The 22,232-nt window shown below is 36.7% G+C and overlaps 4 protein-coding genes across 4 annotated transcripts in view; 3 read left to right on the top strand and 1 right to left on the bottom strand.

Moving 5' to 3' along the window:
* The first annotated feature begins 1,158 nt into the window (after positions 1 to 1,158).
* LOC107717287 (apolipoprotein A-IV-like) lies at positions 1,159 to 3,170 on the top strand. The gene is made up of 4 exons (XM_016523992.1): positions 1,159 to 1,177; positions 1,317 to 1,389; positions 1,524 to 1,617; positions 2,370 to 3,170. Exons 2-4 carry the CDS (start codon positions 1,341 to 1,343, stop codon positions 3,160 to 3,162), a joined length of 936 nt encoding a protein of 311 aa, XP_016379478.1. The 5' UTR covers positions 1,159 to 1,177; positions 1,317 to 1,340; the 3' UTR covers positions 3,163 to 3,170.
* Positions 3,171 to 4,300: 1,130 nt separating this feature from the next.
* LOC107717258 (zona pellucida-like domain-containing protein 1) lies at positions 4,301 to 6,545 on the bottom strand. Its single transcript, XM_016523941.1, has 8 exons — positions 6,452 to 6,545; positions 6,320 to 6,369; positions 6,130 to 6,227; positions 5,960 to 6,043; positions 5,699 to 5,870; positions 5,504 to 5,612; positions 5,354 to 5,383; positions 4,301 to 4,558 (listed from the first exon to the last, which is right to left on the bottom strand). Exons 1-8 carry the CDS (start codon positions 6,543 to 6,545, stop codon positions 4,401 to 4,403), a joined length of 795 nt encoding a protein of 264 aa, XP_016379427.1. The 3' UTR covers positions 4,301 to 4,400.
* A 5,694-nt stretch (positions 6,546 to 12,239) lies between these two features.
* Positions 12,240 to 15,300, top strand: LOC107717257 (chondrolectin-like). The gene is made up of 4 exons (XM_016523940.1): positions 12,240 to 12,474; positions 13,012 to 13,300; positions 13,496 to 13,582; positions 13,655 to 15,300. The coding sequence occupies exons 1-4, from the start codon at positions 12,399 to 12,401 to the stop codon at positions 13,959 to 13,961; spliced, it is 759 nt and encodes a 252-aa protein (XP_016379426.1). The 5' UTR covers positions 12,240 to 12,398; the 3' UTR covers positions 13,962 to 15,300.
* An 838-nt stretch (positions 15,301 to 16,138) lies between these two features.
* Positions 16,139 to 22,232, top strand: part of LOC107717286 (serine/threonine-protein kinase SIK2-like) — a 40,736-nt gene continuing 34,642 nt past the window's right edge. Inside the window, exons 1-2 of the mRNA XM_016523990.1 lie at positions 16,139 to 16,569; positions 19,578 to 19,694. Coding sequence (XP_016379476.1) covers positions 16,432 to 16,569; positions 19,578 to 19,694 — 255 coding nt within the window. The 5' untranslated portion in view covers positions 16,139 to 16,431. The remainder of the gene's footprint in view (positions 16,570 to 19,577; positions 19,695 to 22,232) is intronic.

The following is a 22,232-nucleotide window of genomic DNA, read 5'->3' as shown; positions in this document are numbered from 1 at the left end:
CCTGCAAATGAATATTAACGTTTGGCAGCGATGAAGAACTTTTTTGTTAAGTGTGTGTCACGTACGTGAATTAGTCTTTCCTAGGCCAAAGGATGTTAAATTTGTGAATGAATGTAGTGGGATTGATCCAGTTCTGCTGAAAGGTATAAAGTCTGTTTAGTTTCCGTTTGTTTTTTGGGTCAGTGATAAGATATATATATGACTGACTTAACAGCCAACTTTTTTTTCAGAAATTTAACCAGTGATACACCGATAATATTTAGGAAAAGGTAAAAGTGATGCTCCCAAAGTCACCACAATTGAACGATTGTATAATAATTGTATAATTATATTGTATCTCTAGATAAACATGTTATTGCCCAGACAGCAAAATAAATGGAGCAAATTACAATGATGTAATGCTTTAGATTTACACAACACACTACCCTGGACAAACAGAATGTTTGGTAACTAAAACTATGGCATTTGAATGGCAAAATTCCCTGTATACGGTTTGTTCTTGCCCAATGCTCACTTATACAGCCGCCAGAAAGTGGGTCTAAACTGGAATAAACAAATGCTCAAAGTAAACCGCTATTGGCTTTGTATATCACTAGCTGACTCAAAGCAAACCTAAGGACTCATTCAGTAAAGAACAAACAAACAGCACCTTTGTTCGTGGAGCCAGAGATAATGCAGCAAGCACATGCCTGGTGGGTGCATTCTCTGTGACTTATTTCTGTGTCATTGCTGTGGGAAAGCTAAGTAGGACTCAACATGACTGATAAAACTAAGCCAAATTTCATGCAGTTAAGTTCACAGCCAACATAATCCCTGGGACAGAGCATCCTGTATGAAGCCCATGTCGTGTAAAAGTAACCTGTTGACTATAAGAGCTGACCAAACACCTCCGGTTAGTAGTAAACATTCCAATAGCAATGACCTCGCATAAATTTGAACTGCGTCAATATTGGCCTTGATGTGACATCACTGGGGCTACTCTGAATCTGTGTTGTTGGAAGAGAGCAGCTTTGAAGAGGCCATTCTGCAAAATATCTTTAGGTTCCTAGCGCCTATCGTTATCAAACTGACCCTCCACGTGGTATGTGTTGACACAGATGAAGAGCAGGGCAACCTCTGATAAGGGACTGCTTTAAATGTGGACCCCGAGAAGAAATTCTCATCTTCACATCAACAGGTAAGGGCCAAATATCTACTTGTATAGACTAATTAATTCATGACATTTGAATCGTCCTCTTTAATTTATTGGCAGTCAATTATACTGAAATAAATGGATCTAATTACATAAATCCTGTTTGTTTCTTTCTTTCTTTTAGAATAACCTGCAACACTACAAAAATATGAATCTGCAGTTTGTTGCATTGGCTTTGGCTTTAGCTACTACAACAGGTTTGTTGCCTCTTCAGTTTCTATATTATCAATTTCCATTTGCTCTAAAATGGAGATTTTTTACATTCTTTATACTTTTTTCCTTACCTTTTTTTGTTTTTACATTTATCTAATGCAACCATCCTCCCCTTCAGCATTTCCACTCAATGATGAGATAAGTCGAGACGCATGGAGTTTACAGAGAGACAATCAGGCCATTGACAAGAAAAATGTTGCCAAAGACTTAAAGTAAGTTCACTCTCATAGTAGAAGTATTGACAGTACGGTACACTGACATGATGCTTATTCATTTTGTTTATTTTCATGCATTAAAAAATGTTATTCATACATACCATGTCTTGAATACACCTCTTCTGCGATCAGCGTGTTTTTAATTTCTAAATTAAAATTCATTTTGATATTTTTTGAGGGACATGAAGTGAAAATGTCAGAGCAATACATCTGTGATATCATAATGAAGAAAATGGCTCATTAAAAAAAATTATATTCTCGAATGGATAACCTTATTAAGTAGTTATAATATAGTTATATAGTTATTTCTTAGAAAAAAAAACTTTTTAGCAAAACTTCTGATTAATATTTGAAAAACGTTTGTAATGCCATGTAGTGCAACCCACCAAAAAAGTAAAGATATTTATGAATTAATAATTCATATTTATTAAAAAAAAAACTTTTTACCTTGAAAAATACATTTAAAATGTTTTTGAAAATAATGAAAAGAGGTGTACACTCAAATGTTATCAAGGTGTATGGAAAATGTTATTTCTTTTTACTTGATGGTTACACCACTTGACATTTAAATTTATTTGTATTTTTTGTATAAGAGTTTCTTAAACCATATGAACCAACAAGAATACAAAAAGTACATTTCGAATAACTTGGCACAACTAGTTTGATTTTTTTCCTTTTCTTTATCATGGACATTCTTGTCCACATCCAAGTCATTGTCCAAATCACTGACCCCTGATGCTGTTTTGCAGTGGTGTGTGGAAGAACCATGTGGTGAGCAGTGACCTTTACTCCCAAGACTCTTACAACCCCATGGCAGCTGAACTGAGTCGCAAACTGAGTATGGAGTCTGAGCGCCTGAGGGCTCGTCTCAAGCAGGAGCTTGCTGAACTGAGGGAGAGACTCTCTCCTTACCCCAGCCACCCGAAACACACTATGGCCAATGTCAAGGAGTTCCTCTCCCCCTTCACTAAGCAGCTCCAGACGGCTGTCCAATCCAACACTCAGGAACTCTGTGAGAATCTCAGTCTGAACCTCCAGGACCTGAACCCAGAGGAAGCCACACTCTACCAGGAGGCAGTGCAGAGGATCACGCTAGCTTTGGAGGAAAGCCACCAGAAAAGGACAGCAGCCTTTGAGGACTTTAAAACAAAAGCATTTGAGGCTGTAGAGGAGGAACGAGACAGCAGTGGAAAGGAGCTTTGGGAGGAAGTTACTGCCAGGCTGGGACAGGAAGTGTGTACCTTCAGTTTAGAGGTACAAGGGAAGGTGGCGGCACTCAAGATAGCTTTGGCAGGCCATCTGGCCTCGGCACAGCCTCCAAGGGATGTGATGGCTTCAAAGGTGGATCAGTTCTGCCAGAATTCCTCAGCTCGGAATCAACTGTTTATTTCTAACTTAGACCAACAGATGATCGCTCTACAAGAAAACCAGAGTCATGGTGAGTCAGCTGGTTTCCATCAGACAAACATAGAATCCATACAGGAGGATTTCTCAACCCGACTCACAGCCCTATTACAAGACATCGTACACACTCTAAATTAAACAACACACCTCCATTCCAATCAGAAATGCAACTGTAATGTACTGTAAATAACAGCTCTTATGTTTGGATTGTACATTGTGACCTGTAACTTTTGTAGAACAATATTGTTGTTTGTACAGTTTTCAGAAAGATCCTTATGTAAAGTACAGCGAAATCCATTGAACTGAAAGACAACAGAAAACCTTTCTTCCTTTTACTGAAGATATTCTGTGTAATGTGTGGATATACTGTTTCATAAACATGTAAATAAAAAAAGTTCAATTTGTACATATTTGAAATAAATATGTGTTGTCCATTGATTATTGTCTCAACTACAGTATATGAATAAAAGTTCTTTCTAAATAAATCACATCTAAACAATTGTGATATCATATTAAATTACAGGAAGCAGCAAATCATTGGCAAATACAGAGGTTTTCAAACTGGGGTCCGTAGAAAATTTGAAAAATTAGACACAATGAAAACTATGTTACAATCTACTTTAATCTATAATAGCGCACTTTTTTACATAATTTATTTTTAGGGCTGTCAAAGTTAACATGTTTATCAAATGCAATCATTTTTAACACAAAATATAAAAAAGCTCTTTTACAAATAAATCTTAATTTAAATATTATTTTATACTAAATTCATCTAATAGTCGGTAGAAAACTTTCCAGATATTACTTGAATAATTTACTTTGCTTTTGGTACAGTCAAACTAAAAGCCAATTACTTAATTTAATAAACAACATTGCACACTTAATATTTCTCACACAATATAAATGGTTCTTTATACATGACAAAATATAGCTGCCTTTTGATCACATTTGGGGGTCCTTGGCATCAAAAAGTTTGAAAACCCCTGAGCTAATATACAAGCAATGTGTATAAGAAGCAATGTGTAATCAAAATATTACAAAAAGATTATATGCACAGTTTGTTCCTCTCAATAATGCAGCTAGGCCTACATCCCTCTTACAGTATTATTCAGATAACAAACATCTAAACGATATCAAACAATGCCAATAGCAGTATTTGCATTTACATGAGAGAATTAAGCATTTGATTTTTCTTCCAAGCGCATGGTGACTGGACTACACAGTGCTGTCTAAATATATTAAAATATGCTAAATAGGCATTATGCAAAGAGGTTCTTTGCTGGTTTGTGCAGATGCTGTGATGTGATCAGACGTCTTATCGGCATATCAAATTAAGCTTCATTCAACGCAAAACAGATGGCGAGTTGATGGATCTCTTAGTGGAAAGCCCGAGGCAGAGCACCAGCCCAGCAAAACTTCTTCAGCACAAACCATCCAGTCATAACCAGCAACACAGCACTGCCGGTGGCAAAAATGACCCCCACCACCACTCCAGCCACGTTCATATTGTCCCTGTTTAACAGCTCACTGCCTCCTGATTCACAAGACAAACAGTTGCTGTCAACACATGGCACTGTGCTGTTAGTGTCTAGATTTTTATTTATCTTTAAGTATTTTCATCTGAATTTCAGTTACATCAAAGTGCAATATTTTGTGCTATATTTAATACTTTTTAAATATTTTTTTAATACTGGTTTTACATTTTTAATAATAATTTTGACATTTTACTATGTTTATTAGTATGTATGCAGCTTTTATGATCTATACTGTAAATGTTTTAATAAAATGCTATGTATTGCTATTTTTATAATAGCATTTTTTTATATTTTTTAAACTACCTTTTAACACTTTATATACTTTTTTGTAATTATATTATATTTTTATAGATTATATTTTAACATTTCTGTAATTATTATATACCCAGGTTTTATGACCTTATTAATTTTATTTTTTCCAAATTTTCTAACACAATTTAAAAATACCTATGCAAAAGGTTATTTAAAATATATTTGATACATTTTCTACTATTTATTTTTTACATTTGACTATTTTTACAATTAGTATGTATGCATCTTTTATGACCTTATTAATTTTTCATTTAGCATTTTCTAATTACCTAGGCAAAAAGGTGATTAAAATTGTATACTGATGGTTTAAAAAATATATATACATTTTCTACCATTTTTAAATATATTTTTTTAATTAGTATGTATGCAGCTTTAAAGACCTTAATACATTTATTATTTTGGTATTCTAACTCCATTTAAAATGAACTAAGCAAAAAGAGCAATATTTTGATTGAAGCAAAGTTTCAAAAAGAATCCCATACCAGAAGCCATTGCAGAAGAAACTTCATTCTCTACAGGATCAAAAAGAGAGAGTAGTAAGGCATCTCAAAATCGCTCTCATTAGGAATTCAGTATGTTTGACAATAAGCTGGGACTCATGCTGGATTCATGTGTATATGTGACTGACTTACTCAGGGCTGCGGTGTGCAGAGGACCCACGGACACTGTGGCAGAATCTTTGGCTTGTGATCCGTAAGGTTCTAGGGCCCTTCGCCTTCGTGTTCTGGTAGAGCTGCAAGACTGTACGAGTAAAATAAGTGAAACGTTAATTGGATGATATTTTCGGTAGTAGTATTCATTCTATTTGAACAGTAAACGACTCCTACATCAAGAAGTTCTTGGCACTTGTTTGGTTCGCAAAGTCGCAGTATGCAGTGCAGGTATATAGTAGACATTTCTTGATTACGGTGCTCCACGAAGCGGAAGGCTTCAAATGAAAATCTAGAAAACTTGGAACGGCCATTATAAAGCATCGTTGTCCGGTTCTCTACAAAGCATCTGTCATGAAACAATCGAGAAACACTGAACACAAATCAACAACTAAGGGTCCAATCTGAGCAATGAATTGTTAATTAGGAGTAACTCACCCTGTGAAAAAATTGTGCTGTTTGTAGTTGGTGTGATTATATGGTGATGGGGTCGCAAAACAGTGGTCCAGCAAGAGATGAAAACTGAAAAAAGGCAGTATTTCATTTCACAACAAAACCCTTAAGAAACATGCCATTCACTGTCTAAGAGAAAACTGCCGTGTTCTTACTTTCCAGTGAGATTGGCAGCTTTAACTTCAACATAGACTTTAGTGCGCAGTTCTAATCCAGTAAGCGGAACCACCAATTGGCTATTAAAATCTGTGCTCTGATTCAGAAATAATCAAAAATATCAATAAAATGATACATATTTTCATTTCAGAGTGACAAATTGAAGACAAATTCAGTGCACAGGTTTACCTCCAGAGTGATCATGTTGGTGCCACAGTCTACCACCAGATCATTGTTGTCTAACCAAAAAGAGAGGTGATAGTGTCAAGCAAACTGCAGAGAATGGAAGACTGTCTCGCATCTGGAAGGTCAGAGATTCACCTGGAACCCTGTTATACTCCAAGGAGCAGTTATAGGCAGAGTGAACCGGTTGCAGGATGAGAGCCAGTGCACAGAAGCAGAGACACAGCATCATTCCTGCTACAGAGCAACAGCAGAACACGACTAAAAAATCACAGACTGAAAAAGTAATCCAACAACACAACCTTAACTTATGCAACTGTTATAATTACAATGAATGTAATTATTTAGAATGCATTGCGTTGTTTATTAACATTTAAGAGAAAAAGCAGTAGATATCAGTGTAAAGAAACAGTAAACCATACCTGTTTAACTCCCAGGGACACAATTTGAGAAAGGCGATGAGATGCTTCTTATATAGCATTGGACCCCAGGCGTGATTTAGGTGCATGGAGTGTCTCATCCCTCCTACTACAATACTGTACAATTCCTTCCCATATTATAAAATTAATCCGCTGCTTCTGGTTAACAATGACAGTTCCTTTAATGCAGTGACAGTGAGATTTGAAGCATTTCCAAGAGATACCAGTTCTGTAATTCAGATAAGTCTCTATAAATGAAGACTGATAAATATGTGATTATGACAACAAAGATGTAGAAAACATGTATGTATATGTTAATAGGTTAGCATTATTCTATGATCGAAAGCATTTTACCATCATTTTTTACATGTGAAGTGCAATTGGAATCAGGTTTATGATTTATTATGTGTAATCTGGAAGCTACTATGTACATTGACATCTGCAATTTGTATGTATATAATGTGAAATGCATTCATTAAATCTGTTTATAGAAATAAAGTCTTGAATAGCACACTATAGGTATCCTGTTGGCTATTAATTTGAAATTGTGTTAGTTGTATGGTTTGTTTCAATGAGAGTAAATGATGTTGAGCGACATTTACTCATACAAACAAATATGGTTTGTTGTAGCACTGATGTTTTTGTCATATTGTTGTGTATTACATTTAAACTTTCAGATGTGTTGTTGTCTGTGTGAACCAACTGTAAAAACTGTCCAGAATTCTTACTTTGTCTATTTTGTCCATCTGAGAACAGATATTTTTCTGTAACAGTATTAAATGTCAAAGTCTTAGAATGTAAATTAAGAGTCTGTTGTGTATAAATCATTTGAAACATAAAATGTTGCATCATCTCCTGGGAATAGAACATTATGAATACGAGAAATGTGATAATGTGCCACAAGGTATGAAACACAGAACGCCAAAAATAGCCTTTGTTCGTCTGGCTCGCATGCAAGCCTCATCTATTGTGTTCTGAGAGCAGCTAGATCAAGACACCCCTGCTAAAGGCTAAAGGGTCAGTTTTGACTGAGTGATGCTGAAATCTGACAAAGAACTTTGAATGAAGCACATACACTTTTTTGTGCCAAAAAGCCCCTTGGTGTGAGAACATATTTCACATATTATGCTTGGATGCGTCACACCTTGATGATTTTCTGTTCTTGTACACTGGACAAAACAACTCCCTGTGTTCTTCAGTCTTATTCTCAATTTAGATGAATTCATGTGACTGCAGAGATCACTCAATCTGATTTGGAGAGGTTGTAAAATGCATAGTGTGAAGTATGAGAATCTTACTTGTTCAAGAAGTCCAGCCACTTGCACAGTCAGATAAGGACAGAATCGACTCCTTCAAGACTACAGTGGGTACAGATTGTACTTAATTTATAAACCATAATTCATAAATTTATAAGGCAACATTCCTATGAATAAGAATTTACAACAACTTCACATTTTGATTTCATCCTTTAACTGCAGGATACATATTTTAATCAAACTGTAGACACAGTAACAAGAGAACAGAACGTAAAACATAAAGAGAACCAAGCAGACAAATCTGTCATTGTGTCCGTGTCCTATCTCATGTGCTAGCAATATAATATTATATTGTAACTTAATCATGTTTTGTGGAAGACACAGTGCAGGAAAACCATTGTAAAGAATAGAGCTCTGCTGTCAAATCATGATTCATGACTCCTTTATGATTGATGGCAAAATGCCATGTAAGAAATCTGTAAAATAACAATGCTTGCCAATTTTACCACTGGGGGGGGGGATGTCATTCGTAGGATGACAACTGTGACAGCATTAGAGTATCTAACAACTGAACAAAGGAAAGGAACGTTGAGGCTCTTCAGAACAAATAGTAGTACAATAGTAAAACAGTACTAGTACAATGCTACCACCTGCTGGTTCAAATTATTATCAAATTACCAATATTATTGCCAGTAAATTAGCAATGACCTCTTAATACCCCATAATAATAATTATAATATAATATAATATACTATAATATAATATAATATAATATAATATAATATAATATAATATTGTAATACGCTAGCTAATAATAATAATAATAATAATATGTGGTATTAAGATGCCATTGCTAATTTACGCACTATATAATGATCCTAGATCGCATAATTTTCACAACTCACAACAACGCCACTGTTTTATGGCGTTTTTGTCGATTTTTTTATTTATTTATTCTCCTTCGGAAAGACGTTTCGTCAGCTGGACAATCCATATATCGTTAAACAACAGTACACTGTAAAAAAAATTCCGTAAAATTTACGGTAAAAGTCTTTTACCGTTAAATTCACGGTCATTTTTTACAGTGTACAATTGAATCCCTCACAGCCTCGTGTTCATTCCCGTCAAAAATGAAATATGGCGCTTCCCTGACTACATCTATTATCTTGTTTATTGATATAGCTAATGTTTCGAGCACAAAATAAGCAGACATAATGTTGAACTTTCACATGTTTTTAACAAATACTGAAGTTCAATCTGTTCAATATCTGTCTATGATGTCATTGAAAGCAGTGGCAGTGGATCCGGTGTCTTCTCAAACTCCTCTCTTTTAGATATTACAAGAGTCAGCCTGTACTTGTTAAGTACTCATATCTGGCTGGTGCAATATTATACTTTCCTGCATCCAGGTTATAGAAAATTCATAGCATTCAGTGAGATAAACTTTAATGTCCATTCTATATGCATGTGCAATAAATATGCAAGCTGCAGCATCCACACAAGGTGACACAAACTGAACATACCTAAACAAAATGTACACGCTGCATGTTACTGTAGATTATTATGAAATAAGCACAACCTAAAATGCCAGGAAGGCATTCTGTGAAAATAGTAATTTTAATATCCAGGTATACACAACAGCTAGTTCCGGTCCCCGAATTGGAATGGTTTTAGCAGTGATGACATAGGTTGCATTGTTACAGCAATCTTTATGAATGAGTCATTCAATCGTTCATTCAAAAACGCTGATTCTGGAATAGCATAGTATACTGTCTATTTCTCTAATATCTTTTTATGACAGAAATAGTGAGAGCAGTATTAGCTCTGGTAATAAGTGAGTCATTGAATCATTCACTCAAACAAATAATTAAAAGTTTTATTTTGGAATGAAACGTCACTAATGTGTGTTGCTTGGAGACATGCTGCTGTAGATAGAATAATAGAACAATGTAAATAATGTAAACGCCTAATGATGTAAACAGAACAAAGCAAAAACACTCACAATTGTGCTGTTTTTCAAAAGGTTTCAATACTAACGTCAAGCATACGTTCAGAAGTTAGTGGTTCTCAAAAGAAGTGACTTGAGTGACATGACAGACTACATTCAGTGAGGAGAGGCAATGAGTCCGGGCAGCCTGCCAGAGATCAGTACAAACATACTACACATGCAATGCCACTGGCCTGATGGCCTCACCCTTATTTCTCCAAAACCTCATGACATCTGCAGGATCTGTTCATAATACCCTACAAAGATTTCACTGCGGTTACACAGTAACACTGAAGGAGGTTGCCTCTACCAAGAATTTAACTAAGTAGGCCTCTTGTAACTGCACACCAGAAAAGTTTTTATAGTTTATATTTCCCAGCTTAAGCTGTTTAATGAATTTATTTTTTTTGTCGGGTCAAGGGGGAAATGTCTGGAAATGAAAAAGGACAACAACAACAAAAAAACACAAAGATGAAGAGGAAACAGGCTGTTGAAAAACTGTGTGCTTCCTTTCCTGACTGGCTTCCTATTCCTGAGGATAGTGTGCGGCTGACTGTGAGCTGGCAGGGTCAACAGCAGTGACTGAGCTCCTTTGACTTGCACAGACCAGTCAGCCTCATAAAAAGTAATCTTATTTCCTCTGCCAGTTTGCTAGTGAGCCAATCAAAATTGGTCCCTCTGCACTACATGTCTCTGAACAGATTTTATATGAACTGTAGAAACCACAGTGATTACACAGTGATTGATGTTTAGTAATGGCTGTGTGAGATCACTACCATCCTGCTTTTGTGGGGGGTGGGTAGGGATGTTAAATATTTATTTATATATATTTATTTATTTATTTATGTTTTGTTTTTTTTCCCTATTGGTTTTTAACATTCTAAAAGCTCTTTATTCCAAAGATACTACAAGCTAGTCAGTGTATTCAGTAGGTGTCATGTATTCTAAGTTACTTCAGGAGTATTGCAAGTATTACAAACAACAATAAAACAGTGCATTGACATAAAAAAGGAAATTTTCTTTTGGTACTTAAGTACTTTTAAAAGCAAGTACTTCTGTACTTTTACTTAAGTAAAAATCTGTCTTTACAACTTTTACTTGTAAAGGAGTAATATTTGACCGGCGGTATCTGTACTTTCACTCAAGTAATGGAGTTGAGTACTTTGTCCGCCTCTGAGTGTTAGTGATACAGGAAAAGCACAAAACATTGCTAAAAGATTATGCATATGGTTACTTATCACGTATATCCTGCAACATATTTAACATACAAAAGTCAAAGCACTACAAAATAAAAATAAAACAACAATTTGGCAATTTAACAATTTAAAGATAATTAAGGAACAGTTCATCCAAAAATAAATAGCCTATTTGCTGAAAATATTTACTCACCCTCAGGCCATCCAAGATGTAGATGAGTTTGTTTCTTCATCTGACCAGATTTGGAGAAATTTAGCATTACATCACTTGTTCACCAATGGATCATCTGCTACAGTGAATGGGTGCCGTCAGAATGAGAGTCCAAACAGCTGATTAAAACATCACAATAACCCACAAGTAATCAACAAAACTCCGTCCATCAATTAACATGTTTTATACTAAACAAATCACTTCACTTCCAACCATTGCTTCCAGCTAAAATCCTCTATCCATGACATTGCTTTCTCAAGTGATAAAAGTCGTCTCATCTGAATCAGGAGAGAAATACTGTATGTACAGATCAAGCACTGTTCATAAGCGAAAACAATCCAAAACAGTTCTAAACAAATATGTTGGTGAATTTTGATGTGAGAGGACAACTGGGGATGGACTTTTTCACTGGAGGAAGCGTTATTATGGATTATGGACACCTTAATGATAGATTTGTTTCTTACACACAAGCAGCTTTTCACTTAACAAGACATTCATTGATGAACTGGAGTCATGGATTATACTTGTGGATTATTATGTTTTTATCAGCTGTTTGGACTCTCATTCTGACGGCACCCATTCACTGCAGAGGATCCACTGGTGAGCAAGTGATGTGATGCTAAATTTATCCAAACCCGTTCCAATGAAGAAACAAAGTGACATGGAAAAAAATAAGCCTAAACACGCACATAAATACATTTGTGTAACCTTTTTAAAACGTGTTAACTAATGTATTATTAGCTTGTTTATTTAAAAATAGGGAACAAAAGATATGCATTGTAGGAAAAAAACTACTTCGGAACACTTGTAAAATTCACACGTAATGAGTGGGAGCGCAAAAAAACAGCTACAGCAGCCTCTTGCTAGCAGGCACTTTTATTCGGAGACTCGAGCAAACTTTCTGGAGTCCGAGTGAAAACTTGCTTGCGTTGGTTTTGTCTGACAGCGGGACGTTTTGGCAGGATCTAGAAACAGTCGTGTCGTGGCAATCGCACACCCATTGAAACTATGTAGAGATGGAGTTCATGAAACTGATCGGAACTGTTTTGGCAGTTTGTTTCCATCCCTGCTGCGCATCAAGCGCGTTCGGTGGTGAGTTTGTGCTTGTTTATGTAAAAATGTCGGTTCATGCACAGTGATATTCAAATGATCTTCGTTAGATTTTGTATGCTTCTTTAGTGTACAGTATTTAATAATGACAGTCTAATAATACGATAGTTTCGGTTAAGAGACTGTAGTCTTTTTAAACAAAGATTTCTGAAGCCTTTGTTTTGCAGAACCATAGTTAACGAATACAAGCGTCAGCTGATGCAACAAACGCTTAATCACGGAGTACTTTTATGTACAGTGGTTTGTTTATGTACAGTTTACGGATAAGAAGAGTTTTATATATGGGTCACAGGCAGCTGTTTTTTAGTCAGGGAGGATATGGCTGATGGCTGTCGCACACATGACTTTGCTTGAGAGGATTTTCCGCCTGACAGTTTGTGGAAGTTCTACTGGTTTCTTCCTCTCTTTGCTCGCACATGTGCCTGCGCCAACTTTCCTATAACGGTTCCTGCAATATTTCCATAATAGTACTTCAGGTTCAAGCCTAACATCAGTGTTTTTTGGTGATGTGGTTTGCAGATCACAGGATATGCCGGAGAGGGACAGAGAAGCCCTGCTATAAGATCACAAGCTTCCAGGACAGCAGGCTCAGAGCAAGCTTTGAGGCAGCCAGACAGAAATGCAGGGAGGATGATGGAGAGCTGCTCAGTATTGAGACCGAGAATGAGCAGCGTCTGGTGGAGAGATTTGTGCAGGAGCTCAGGGCCTCTGATGGAGACTTTTGGATTGGGCTAGGAAGGAGCTCACAATATAATGCTGATTGTTCATCACAGTATTACTGGTTGGATTACAGTCAGGGCACATTCAGGTAGGATATTTGCAGTAATACCCTGAAAAAAAAAAATGAAAACTGTAAATGTAAAAATCAAAGCTATTTGAAAATGAAAAATAAATAAATAAAAAATGATGACAGAATTTTCATTTTTTTGGTGAACTGTTCCTTTAAGTGAAAGCAAAATAGTAAATCTGATATAGAATTTTCAGTGAGTCTGTGATTTTCCAGGAACTGGCTGGTGACAGAGCCCTCGTGTGGCCTTGATCAGTGTGTGGCGTTATTCTACAGGCCCTCATCTTCTTCTGGCCAGAAGGAGCACAACATCTCTATGAACTATTTTATCTGTCAGCCTGCCATATAATATACTCTCTGACTGTGTCTTTGCAGGAGAAAAGAACAGAATGAAATCTATGCCGTGCCAGGACAGTGGGTGCGTCCCATAGCTCCAAAAAGTCAGAAGGATTATGAACGCACCGACAAATTCAACCAGTCTGGAGCTCATCTGGAGTACATGAGCTCTGAAATTAACAGAACATTTAGCATGCCGTCTGCAAACAGTCAGTTTGAGGACTACAAGAACGTCCTGAGCCGGCCCACGCAGTGCGGTTTTGTCACTAATGACATCTACGAGACCTGCCGGGGGTCCTCGGCAGTAGAGGCTGGATGGGTGGACAATGACATCTATGGATACTAAAACACTATACAGTGTATACTGACTGGTAAAGTCTCTCCCACTAGTGTGTCTGGCTCTCCCACCATGTTTGATCTCATCTCTAGTCTGTATGTCTGCTCTTTGATGTGCACTATGTGACCTGGTGGGGAAGTCATTGGGGGTCTAATGCAAGGGTGTATAGATTCCCATAACTGACTATCCAAAGAAGCATAAAGGTGTCATCGGCTTGTGAGAGCTTCCTCTGTGGAAGCTGGCATCCTGGAACAGGACCTTCCATTTGGAAATTCACAAAACTGTTGTTGATCTCTCAGCCCATGTTGTTGTCGCTGATCTCTCAGCCCATCTCAACAACATCCTTCTGTGTCTCTGAGAATGGCCTCTCTAAAGGATACCTACTGCTGTTCCCTTGTTTTTGAAGACCGTGTAGTTGCTTTGTAAGCTCTTTTGTGTAAAAACTGAATTAAAGGATTTGTATATATAAAACATTATTGTAACATATTGAATATGTATTTTGCTTTTAGGTATCAAATGATGAGCAAAAAGATAAATAATGAGGTTTTTTTTGCTGTATTTGGATTGTAAAATATATGTTGTTTGTCCTAATAATAATAATATCTTTGTCAAATTATTTGGACTTATTCTTGAGCACAGAATAGCTTTTAATGGATGTGTTTGTGTTTAATCAACATTGTTCTCACACTCCTGGAAAACCTGGAAATGTTAGGGAATTTTAAAAACAGGCCTGGAAAGGAAGAATGTATATTTTTATAGTGAATATACATTTTTCTTGTTCGTTATAATTGGTAAGAAGTTGAGTGCAGTCTCTGTAAAATGTTTTTGACTGCAAAAGTCATGGGAATGGTCTGTCCTTGAAGCAATGTAACTCTAACAAATTATTTTATTTAATTGTATTTGATAAAAAAAAATTTATTTGGGAAATCTTATTCAGTGGCTTTTGTTATGAATGCTAAGAATTGATCTCTACCTTTTCCATATCGTCAAATGTCACTGCTGCTGCTGCATGCTTAGCTATAACTTCACATGGGGTTCAGAGATGACTAATTTTCCAAACCACTCTGTTATTTCAACATTTTGTACCCTTTTTATTGACTGCGTCACTCTCAATTTATTGCAAATATTTTGAGCTAAACGTTATTCTTTGGAAATGCATTATTATTATTCAGCTGAATTCCCCTGACGTCATCAGAGCTGTAGGAGCAGTGAAGTATTTTATTAGACCTGAGTGACTGCAGTACAACATGTGACCGTGAGATGTCGCCATATGATAGGCCACCTAAACCTGAATTACGTGCAGTTTTTGAGGACATATTTGTTGCACTTATGTCATGGAGGTGTTTAAATTACATTTTCCAATACAAGACATGCACTGTCTGTAATGCGTTTCTACGCTCACATATTCTTGATATGAATGACTTGTTTATTAAACTGTTCTATAAATTGTTGAATACTGTCCAATACAGCTCTTGTTCAGTTGATTCTTCAGACATATTTAATGTTTGTGACAAAATTCTGCTTTATATGATTGTGATTATGATTATGTAATTGAGCAAATATGTGCCACGCCTGCTTTGATGTCTACAGGGTTGGGTTGCAAACATTTGACTTAGTGCCCTAGATGTCAAAATGTGATTATTTAAGACAATTAAGAGTCCGGGGACCTCCAGGAGGCTGCAAAGGGAGTTCATAGAAATGTTTAAATGTTTTTGTATTATTTTGTTTTATATAAATAATAAAAAACACGATTTAAATAATAAATTAAATGTAAACAAGTAAATACATTTAAATAAAGAAAATATACTAACGCATCTAACAGTACAGTACAGTATAAATGGGGTCTTTACACAGAAAACTATTAAGAGTCTCCGTGGAATTTAAAAGATTGAAAACCCCAGACTTAATATATACTTAAGATTCAATAAAGCCGGAAAACCACAGCGTAAAGCCTTCATACACCGAGCACATCGCCCTCGGCTCTCATTCCTCGACTGAAGTTCGCGAGAGACTTTATCAAAGTTGCTGTCGGCAGGCTTTCACAGCCAGCGCTCGACAAACAGAGCGACGCTCTGGCCGTTGACGTAAGAGGTGGGTCTGGTCGTCTTGGAAACGAATTGGCACTGGAGTGTGGAAGCGCTTCGAAGCCCCGCCCCTTGTGCAAATACCCCCATAGGCTCTGACGTCAATGCACGTCAACCAGAGAACATGATGCCTCATGCAAGTCAACTCGTGTACTCTCGCAAACACCGCTGAAATATTAGAGCTCTATTGTATTGGAGGAGGTGGTGTGACACATCGCCGCGCTCCTAAACGCTCTCCTGCTTCTTCTGGTGAGACTGGAGCGGACCGTCAGCGAGCACCCTGGCCGGCACGCTGACATTTCTACGCGTTTTAGCCTCTGCCGACCTCGTTATCTTGAGGCTCAAGTGGCAGGTCTCTATCTTCTCGCCACAAACCCTAGTGTTTCACTAACAGCATGGTCATGGCTGACTGTCACCAAAAGCCAGTGCTCAGGGGTCCCGTCCGAGTGGGCTTCTACGATATCGAACGGACTCTTGGAAAGGGGAATTTCGCTGTTGTAAAACTGGCAAGACATCGTATAACCAAGACAGAGGTTAGTTGAGCATATATCAGCTGCAGAGTCATATGAGAGAGTCCTCTAACTAACCCTTGTGCACTGCACAGAAAAACTACGAGATACAAGTTACAGTTTTACTCACACTGGCTTGATTATATCATACTATTGTTGATACTAGTTATGTGAGAACTTATTATCTTTTGGTAATAAACAACCTGTTTGTCTGCAGCAGTGTCACATTTTTTTAGGAGCCACCTGGATTTGATTTTTAGGAACGTTTTATAACTTCAACTAAAGGCTGATTTTTTTTTCAGTGTTTTTATGTTTTTAACCCATTTTGTCAAAATGTAAAATAGTTAAATGTTTAATTAAAATCAGTGATTTTTATTATAAAATAAAATTATCATCAAGCCCATATCTAGATAGGCATATATAAAATACTAATAACATAAAAAAACAAGAATTAATTTATAATATCAGAGGCATTTTTGTTAATATCTGACCATGGCTCTAAGGTATGTTGACTTTTCTAATATTTTTTTGTTATAACAATTTGCTTTCAAGATGTATGTAAAATATTACAATTAAAACAATTGTTTTTTTATCATAAAATAAAACCATCATCAGACCCATATCTAGATATATGAAATGTTAAAAAATAAATAAATAACAATAATACATTTTTCATATCTGAGGCATTTTTGTCACTTTCATTTACATTTGATTTCATTTCAGACCCTGGTCTGAAGTATGTTGACTACAATTAGCTGAAGCCTTTGTGCAGCTTTGCATGCACTGATAAACACACATCCAGCAGCCTAACACCTCAATGGAAATATGCAGAGTATTCAAAAAGTGCAGGGTGTTCAAAACTAGTTGTCAAAGAAAGACAAAGGCTGTGTACAATAGCAAGAAATTATGCTGGTTTAGTGCCCTTTAAATGTGGGCCATGGTGTTGTGCATTTGTGCAGTGGTTGCATAAGCAAAGGGTGATTTTGTGATAATGGATGTTGACTTGTCACAAAAAAACGAGCTGATGTTTGTCTCACATTCCTTGCAAAGAAACCCTGCTGAGCACTGTTTGCATGACACAAGGTTACGGCGGTCACAGAAAATGTCATAAATTATTAAAAAATAATAATAATAATTTCACATTATTCTGGTTACACTCGGCTCTAAAATGTCTGTGCTTTGTAAGTGCGGTCTGCATTAAATGATTTTTAAAAATCCAAGGCGATGACCTCTGGTGACATTGTGCCACTGTGATTATGTTGCTTTGTAGTAAAGTTTTGGTTCAGGGTGTTATACAGAAGGTGCGAGCTGTAATTTATGCTTGGTCAGAGAGCTTCTCCGGTTTTCAGACTGTCTGCAGCTGTAGAGTTTAGCATTGGAGCAGTGTGTGTGATTATGTTGTACACAGTTGATGCATCTCTGCAATGGCTGCCTTGAGGCGGCTTCATTTCTGAGGAGACGACACTCTATCAGCTTCCCATGAGTCTCTTGTGTTTTGTGATTTCTCTGCTCTTCCTCTGAGCTGTCTTCAGCATGTGTCTGATAGCATGTGTCTTCTGATTCGTGCATTGCTTTTATTGTTCATGGATTCAACGGACAGTTGGATCACTGTTGCTGCCAATGAGAATCACTAACCACATTCGCATGTGACAGCTGATTCATAGTGATGTGCTCTAATGTTTTCAGTCAGTTACGGTTATGCTTTTCAAGGATGAACTACAAGGATGGCCTGGGGTCAGTGTGAGACAGTTTCAGGCCAATAGACAGAACTGTCACTTGTCAAGTAAATTTTGTCTTACTTGCGTTGATCATGCAAATGTTTTTTGCCTTTCAAATGTAAACATTTGGATTTATGTGAAAAAAAAAGATTGTTTTGCAAATTCTGCTGATTTTGATGTCACCAAGATGCTACCCTGGCAAACATAGATGATGTTTTGTTGAAATTTGTTGAAAACAAATCTTTAAAGCATAAGTTACAATTATAAATCAATCAGTATTTATATATTTTTTTTATCATATATGCCACCCTCTCAAGTCTTTGTGAGCCTTTGAGTAATTTTGTATATATTATATTTAATATATTTATATATTTACATTTAATATATATGAGGGAAAAAAATTAACTTAAATGATTTTAGCAAATGGCTGCAATATAACAAAGAGTGAAAAATTTAAGGGGGTCTGAATACTTTCCGTACCCACTGTATATATATATATATATATGTATGTGTGTGTGTGTGTATTGCACTAGGTATTTTATACTAGGTTTGGATTTTTGCAGACCTTACCAAAATTTCACTGGGCCCACCAGTTTATTTTTCAGAACATTATTTTTAATGTTTTGTAATGCAACAATGTTGGAAGATATATATAAATTATGGTAGGACTGGTGAAAATGTTGCCAGGGTAAAATCCAATACGACCTGGCCAGCAGAAAAAAATCCTTATTGTTAAGCCTTTCTTTGGCATTTGAATGTCAAGATTGACTGATATTTTTTCGAGATTTTTTTTATTTTTTATTCTGTTATACTATGAAGATTCCTCATACTAACAGTAGGAAGCAAGCTGAAGCACCACAGTGTCATAAATCTTCATAACATAAAATGTTTTATATCACTGTAATGATATAAAACATAGGTCAAAGTCTTTAACTCTGCAATCTGTTTTTTCTGCTTCTGTGTACTTACCTGAACATTATTATTATACAGTCAAAAGGGGGATTGAAGTATGAGTGGTTATGAAATGGTAAATTACTCCTGTTCTTCTCCCATTTGTCTGGCAAATTATGAAATGCCTGTGGGAAAATGATAATATAATTCGGATCATTAGCCTACTTCAGTAGTTAAGCCGTTAACCAGACGCTCAGGTGTGCTTTGCTCACATGTATTCTGCCTTTGATCCGCACTGGGGCTTGTGAAGACTGGATCGACTTGCACTGCAGACAGCAACAAGACTAATGAATTTCACTGAGTAGCTTGAGGCATTAGGCTCTGTGCCAATGAAAGTGTGTTTCTGTGCCCTTCGTTCAACAGGTGGCTATAAAGATCATCGACAAGACCCAATTGGATGCTGTGAACCTGGAGAAGATCTATCGTGAAGTACAGATCATGAAAATGCTGGACCATCCGCACATCATTAAACTGTACCAGGTAAAGTCTACTCGGGCCATTTCCTGCCAGTACTGTTGACTCTAATATGATCAATTACTTGTGGTGCTTCTCGTTTTTAAGTTGATTTGGATAAAAGCATCTGCTAAATGACTAAATGTAAAAAAAAAAATACATATATATATGTATAATATTATAATAATAATTATACAGCTTGTTGTGGCTGGTACAATAACTGATGATTTTGATTTTACTTTTTAAGTTTTGAGCCTTCAGTCTGGTTAGCTAGCTAGCTAATTAATTAATAAATTACACAGAGTAGAATTTGGACTTTACAATGCATACAGGTGAGCTGAACTAGAGGTCTTCACGGGTCCACTTGGATCCGAAAACCCGAGGTCTGAACCGAGACCCGAGCGGGTTCGGGTCCAAAACTTCAACGAGTACCTCGGACAAATTAAATTTTTTCTCGGGTAATTTAAAATAAACATGCTTTTCCCTAATGGACCCGATTAGACCCGAATTTTTTTAAACTATCCCGAATGCGTAGGTTACTTTCACTTTCGTGTTAAGAGAGGAACACGCATAGAAAAGGAGCACACAGACATCATCTTATAGATATGAGATCCATCAGGAAAATCCACTCGCTTCATTATGCTGCGTGTTCATGCAGGGCTTTTCTTTTTTGTGTGCAGAAGCCTTTCGCCGGAGATCAGGTTGCAGACAACACTAGTGAATCCATTAATTATTAGGCTATCGATTTATTTTTTATAAAACTATCACGTTTATTTTTCAAATCCACTGGTCACAATTGAAAGCCGAGCTCAGAAATACCTTGTATCCATCAGGCAGGAACTAATATAAAGTAGCCTAATAATAAATTGAATAAATGTTAAATAAGTCGGGTTAGAAAATAAATGCCATCGGGTCGGACTCGGGTCTAATTTCATCGGGTCTGTCTCGGGTCGAGTTTTTCTTTAAAAAAAAATAATTTATGCACGTCGGGTTCGGGTAAGAAGTGATTCGGGTTGGGTACAGATTTTAGGACCCGAGAAAACCTCTAATCTGAACTCTGAAATAGATTTAGAAATAGAGTGTAACGGCTGTTTCACGACCAATTTGAATGTTCTCTGCACCTGCCACAAGGGGGTGAAATGCGGCAATCGTTTGTGAATGTCGGAGATAGTGGAAAGATGGCTTTAGATGTCTGTGTTTGGAAGTGTTGACTCAGGACTTGTTCTTGCATTAATAAACACCAAACAAAATGGAACATACTCATAGCGCAGGATGCTGAAAAAACAGCAAGAGGTGCAACAAACAAAGAAGTCCATCTGACACGTGTAAACACAGATCGACTATAAATAATAGCAGTGGCAGAACACGCAAACAGCCCATATCATATACAGATGTGGCTTTTTTGTGGCCTTTTGACTCAATGGTAACTCTTAAAATGTCTTTCAGGGTCACGCATACAGTTAGTGACACTAATACATAAGATTGTAACGTTGGGTATTTTACAAAAAAACATTAGTACAAGCAAATATGGAGTAATAGTTTATCAGCTGTAGTTCCACTGTCCGTATTGATCATTTAATTTTACCTGAAATATTATATGATATACAATGCAGTTCTCTAATTTTACCTGAGCAAATATCACCATATTACCAGCCATCAAGCCAAAGTTAATAGCTAACTACTTTTCACAGTAAACTTTCGCATGAACACATTAAATTTGTCCAGCTGGAAAAAGCCTATTTTTTTAACTAGAGATCATTCACACTTTGGAGTCAAAGTCACACAAACACTAAGAAGATGAGATAACTTCTCCCCCAGTGTGACTTCACTGCAGCATTATGTAAGAGTCAGACTTTAGGTCACTTTGGTTTTTGGGAATGGGAATAGCGCTTCCTTATTATACAACGCAGCGGCACCAGTCCAAGCCCTTGCCGTGTAATCATAGTGCATCATTATTTCCAATGGTTACTCCATTCAAACGGCATGGGTCAATTAGTCATTTCCTTTCAGGCCTCATAAACAGAGGGCAGCTCTGCAGGCCCTGCCATCTCATCTCTAACCCCCAGTTTCCCTCTGCCCCATCTGCTACGGCTCAGGGTCCTAACACCAAGCAGCTGCTCTGCACACGCACCCTCATGTACACGTAATGCAGCAGCAAATGGTCCATATTTACTGTGGTGATCTGCCTCTATTCACACGTCATACATCAGCAGCATTACATGTCAGCTTTTTCTTTGGTCATTTCAGAGAGGGGTGATTCTTTTCTATACCAACTGATCAATTAATTTGAAAACTATATATATATATACACACACATACAGTGGGTATAGAAAATAATCCCCCCCCCCTTTATATAATCACATTTTGTTGCTTTGTAGCCTGAAATGAAGACGGACACATTTTTTGTTTTATCCAGCTGTATTTACTCAGTGCAACTTATAACATCTAATTTAAAGAAATAACGTCAACATGTCAGAAAAAAAATATATATATAAAAAATTTAAAAAAAGGGATCACCCCCTTGTGTCAGTATTTTGTTGAACCACCTTTTGCTTTAATTACAGC

This window comes from Sinocyclocheilus rhinocerous, unplaced genomic scaffold, assembly GCF_001515625.1.
Source record: "Sinocyclocheilus rhinocerous isolate Xijiao unplaced genomic scaffold, SAMN03320098_v1.1 scaffold1893, whole genome shotgun sequence".
NCBI classification, from domain to species: domain Eukaryota; kingdom Metazoa; phylum Chordata; class Actinopteri; order Cypriniformes; family Cyprinidae; genus Sinocyclocheilus; species Sinocyclocheilus rhinocerous.
Note: the sequence above shows the minus strand (reverse complement) of the source record. Positions and strands in the feature narration are given on the sequence as shown.